The sequence below is a fragment of the Rutidosis leptorrhynchoides genome, chromosome 9 (genome assembly GCF_046630445.1).
Source record: "Rutidosis leptorrhynchoides isolate AG116_Rl617_1_P2 chromosome 9, CSIRO_AGI_Rlap_v1, whole genome shotgun sequence".
Lineage (NCBI taxonomy): Eukaryota > Viridiplantae > Streptophyta > Magnoliopsida > Asterales > Asteraceae > Rutidosis > Rutidosis leptorrhynchoides.
In genome coordinates this window covers 298,838,426-298,842,225 of record NC_092341.1, presented here as the reverse complement: position 1 = coordinate 298,842,225, position 3,800 = coordinate 298,838,426, and the positions used below count along the sequence as shown (strand labels likewise).

The window sequence follows — 3,800 nt, the reverse complement described above, 5'->3', positions numbered from 1 at the left end:
ATGGAGAGTATTTTTGCTAGGATCTTGTAGTAGCACCCAATTAGACTAATGGGTCAAAACTCGTTAAGTCCCAGAGGGTCGTTAATCTTTGGGACTAGGGTAATGAAAGAGGCGTTACAACCCTTGGAAATATCGCAATTTTCCCAGAACCAATCTAATGATTTCATAAGATCGCCTTTGATCAACTCCCAATGTAAGTAGAAGAACTTAAATTTGAAGCCATCGGGTCCAGGCGCTTTTGAACAATCACATTCCGTTATTGCTTCGAGGATTTCATTTTCCGTGAATCTGCTCTCAATTAATGTGGCCTGATCAACATTTATTTGCGAGATGGGGCCAGGTAACTGAGCAGGGGGTTACCGAGAGAAAAATGAGCAGCAGAGCCTACGGTGGGACCAAAGTCAGCAGAGTTCTGACCTGCAGAAGCTGCAAAGGCTGCAGGGGCTGCTACGGCATCAGAAAAATTCGGGACAGCAACATTCTGGCCAGATCTGGGAGTATCCGATGTAACCTGCTGAAAATGACTCCCATCCACAACCGAATTATCCGCAAATCGCATTTTGTTCAGGTTTTTTTTTCCGAATTGAGCCTTAAAATGGTCGTGAACAGCTTGTTTTATCTCTGAGGGATCTTCACACCAATTCCCGTTTATGTTTAGGCCACGAATGTTTCTCTTTGAGTGCCTTCTTTTGAACAACGAGTGAAAATATTTGGTATTTTCATCCCCATCTTGTACCCATTTGACCCGCGATTTTTGTCTAGCCATACTCACTTTCACCTTGTCTTTTTCTAACAATTTTTTCCTAGCCTCCATCCAACTCTTTCTATCCTCATCACTTAAAACCCGACTTTCCGCTATTTTCTCCCAATCACTAACTTTCCTTTTGAGTTCTTCAATTTCATTATCTAGGTTCCCGAAAGTAGGTTTACTCCAATCTTTCAAAGCTTGCTTGACATTCTTAAGTTTATTACGAAAAACACAATCAAGCCTCTTCCCATCGACCTTAATGTTCCAAGCATCTTCCACCACTTTTTTCGAATCCTTGCCATTTAACCATTCGTAAAAAAAAATTGTTGGCTTCGGTCCGAAATCGATTTATCTATCTCTTATGACAATAGGACAATGATCCGATAACTTTCTTTCGAGAGCTAGAGCCGAAACATTCCCCCAAGTGTTATGAAAATTTTCGGAGATGAGAAATCTATCCAACTTGCTAAACTTCACCCCATTGTCACAAATTCTAGTGAATTTCTTTCCACCTAACGGAACGTCAATGAGTTGATTCTTTTCTATGAAATCATTGAACCATTTAGCCCGCCTCTCAACAAAATCACAATTTTTCCTTTCACTTTGATCTCGAACTTCATTCAAATCACCACAAAGGACCCATTCCGCATTATGAGCACCTAAAAAGCATCAAGACTCGACCACATACTCAATTTATTAGCATCATCGTGTGGACCATAAATGTTCACAATAAAAGTAAGTTCATTGCGCCCTTTCCATCTACCCGCAATAGCAATAAAAAAACTCACTAAAAAGGGTTTGTTCAACCGTAAACTCGATTTTATCCCAAATAATCAAAAACCCTCCCGAGTTACCAATCTTCTCTTTTTGGATAAATTCAAAATCATTAGACCCCCACACAAGATTAACCCATTCCTTATTAACAATGTTTAATCTAGTTTCTTGCAAAGCTACAATACAAGGATGTTCACGAAAAAGAAGTTTCTTAAAATCTCCTATTTTACTAGCCTTACCCGACCCGAACCCCCGAATATTTAAACAAAGAATCTTCATTTAATAACTAAGATACGAGAGTAACAAGAGTAGAGACTTAGACCTTGTGGTGTTCGTCCCATACTAAGCCAATGCGATTTGCAAACTCCCCAAGATCCACACTTTTCTCCGAATTTTGGGAACTCATCCCACAACCTTCCAAGTTCAACGATCTAGATTGTTTTGACCTCGTGGACTTAGACTTTACCTTGCCATGGTTATTTTTCTTCAAAGATGCTTGTGAATCGGTTACCCTTTTCTTTTCCTCTTTGTGTTGAGATCGGGCTAGGCACTTAGCCCTCATAATCATCGAGGAGGCGCGCCAATTCCCAATTATCGATGGTTTACCATTAACGTTTGACTTACTACTTCTTGGGACTTCAAGATTAATTCCATCTTCCCTGATTCCAACATATTCATCTCTATCAGTAAAGCCTGTATCTTCATCCCTCGTGTCTAGCTTTTTTGCTTTCTTTTTCCCTTTTTTCCTTCTGGCCGATTCTACAATATTACGCGAGTCACTATCATCGATTGAACCTGATTCTATATCTTTCACAGAGCTCGAATTCGACCCAATTGTATCAGGAATTGAATTGCAATTGGATCTTTCGTTTAAATCCTCAGAACCCTTGAGATTTTTTTGAATGTTATCCCCCGTATTGCAATTGGAACTTTCGTTTAAATCCTCAGCACCCTTGGAACTTTCGTTCAGTCCACTAGGCCCATTTCTATCTTCATACATGGGCTTGATCGAATTAGAGTAGTGGATGTTATCTGGTTGACTAGGATTGGGCCTATTTTCCTTGCTGGGCTCATCAAGATTAGGATTAATAATCTTTTTGGGCCTCACCTTATCGCTTGCATCAGGCCCAACCGAGATAGGCTGTATGTGAACCAGTGTATGGATACTTGAACCTACATCTTCGTCGGTTTGTTTTCCCAAATTGTCACGCGCTGTAAAACCCTTATTGGGACTCGAAGTTACTCCATCGCCTTTTCGATTCCCTAAAACTTCATCATTATTGAAATTTCTCTATCCCATGCTATCTGCTACGAAGATCGATGCTTCGTCTTCCATTGGATTTTCCGGTGGCTTTTGATCAGAAAACTTATCCACAACCGAGTTATTTGCCGGATTTCGCTGTTTACCTACATCTTCATCATCGTCTGACAAGGAGAAGTATGACTTGATTTCTCCTTCTTCTTCTTCTTCATCGTCCTCATTATCATCATCATCTCGATCCTCCTTGTCGTCTTCCCATTCACTATCACAATCACCCTCCATGTCGATTTGAACGAAATCATTAAAATCCTCCCTGACCTTTACATAGAATATACTATTGCCGTATTTTAGATTGACAGTTTCCTCAATGGGGGTGATTCCCCAGGACTTTATCAAAACACGTCCCGCAATTAAGTTCTGGTGACCTTCGAATGAGCAGTTATTTGTATCTAGCGTTTGTCCCCACCAACCTGCAATTTTGCGAAAAGTGTGCTCCTTCCATAATTTAATTGGAACCCCAAATATGTTCAGCCATGTTAATCTACTCGTGACTAGATATGGACTGTTTCCACCAAACTTTATGTTATCCAACCATTTGGAGAGGCAATGGTTATCATCATGTAAGAATGAATCCACCTTTGCTTTATCTTTAAGGACAATCATCATGCTGAGACCTCCTAGATATTTTAGCTCAAAATCTTGTAATCCTTCGCCTTCACAGATCGACCGAAAGTTTGCTAGATATTCGAGTTTTTTAACCTCCCCTATGAAGGAGTTTTCGAGGAGGTTACCAATTTATAAAATAAAAAAGTTATAAAAAAAAAGTTATAAAAAAATATAAAAGAAGGGTGTAACTGTTGGGAGTGTTTAGTCCTGAGTTCGTCCTGATTAGTCCTGGGAAGGAAGTGCTGAGGTAGCGCTGATATAGCACACCTGGACTAAGATGGAGGTCTTACTGTCTGGGGATACCAGACATAGACTGTTTTCAGTATTAAACATTAAACATATACAAATATC

At 39.9% G+C, this 3,800-nt stretch overlaps 1 protein-coding gene across 1 annotated transcript; it reads right to left on the bottom strand.

Annotated features, from left to right (window-relative positions):
- Positions 1-319: 319 nt before the first annotated feature.
- Positions 320-1,801, bottom strand: LOC139868903 (uncharacterized). Its single transcript, XM_071857240.1, has 3 exons — positions 1,537-1,801; positions 1,115-1,407; positions 320-1,042 (listed from the first exon to the last, which is right to left on the bottom strand). The coding sequence occupies exons 1-3, from the start codon at positions 1,799-1,801 to the stop codon at positions 320-322; spliced, it is 1,281 nt and encodes a 426-aa protein (XP_071713341.1).
- Between the last annotated feature and the right edge of the window lie 1,999 nt (positions 1,802-3,800).

Coding starts and splice junctions, on each gene's coding strand:
- LOC139868903 (XM_071857240.1), bottom strand. CDS start 1,801: ATGAAGATTCTTTGTTTAAATATTCGGGGGTTCGGGTCGGGTAAGGCT. Junction 1,408..1,536: donor GGTTGAACAAACCCTTTTTA/GTGAGTTTTTTT, acceptor GATGCTTTTTAG/GTGCTCATAATGCGGAATGG. Junction 1,043..1,114: donor TATCGGATCATTGTCCTATT/GTCATAAGAGAT, acceptor TTAAATGGCAAG/GATTCGAAAAAAGTGGTGGA.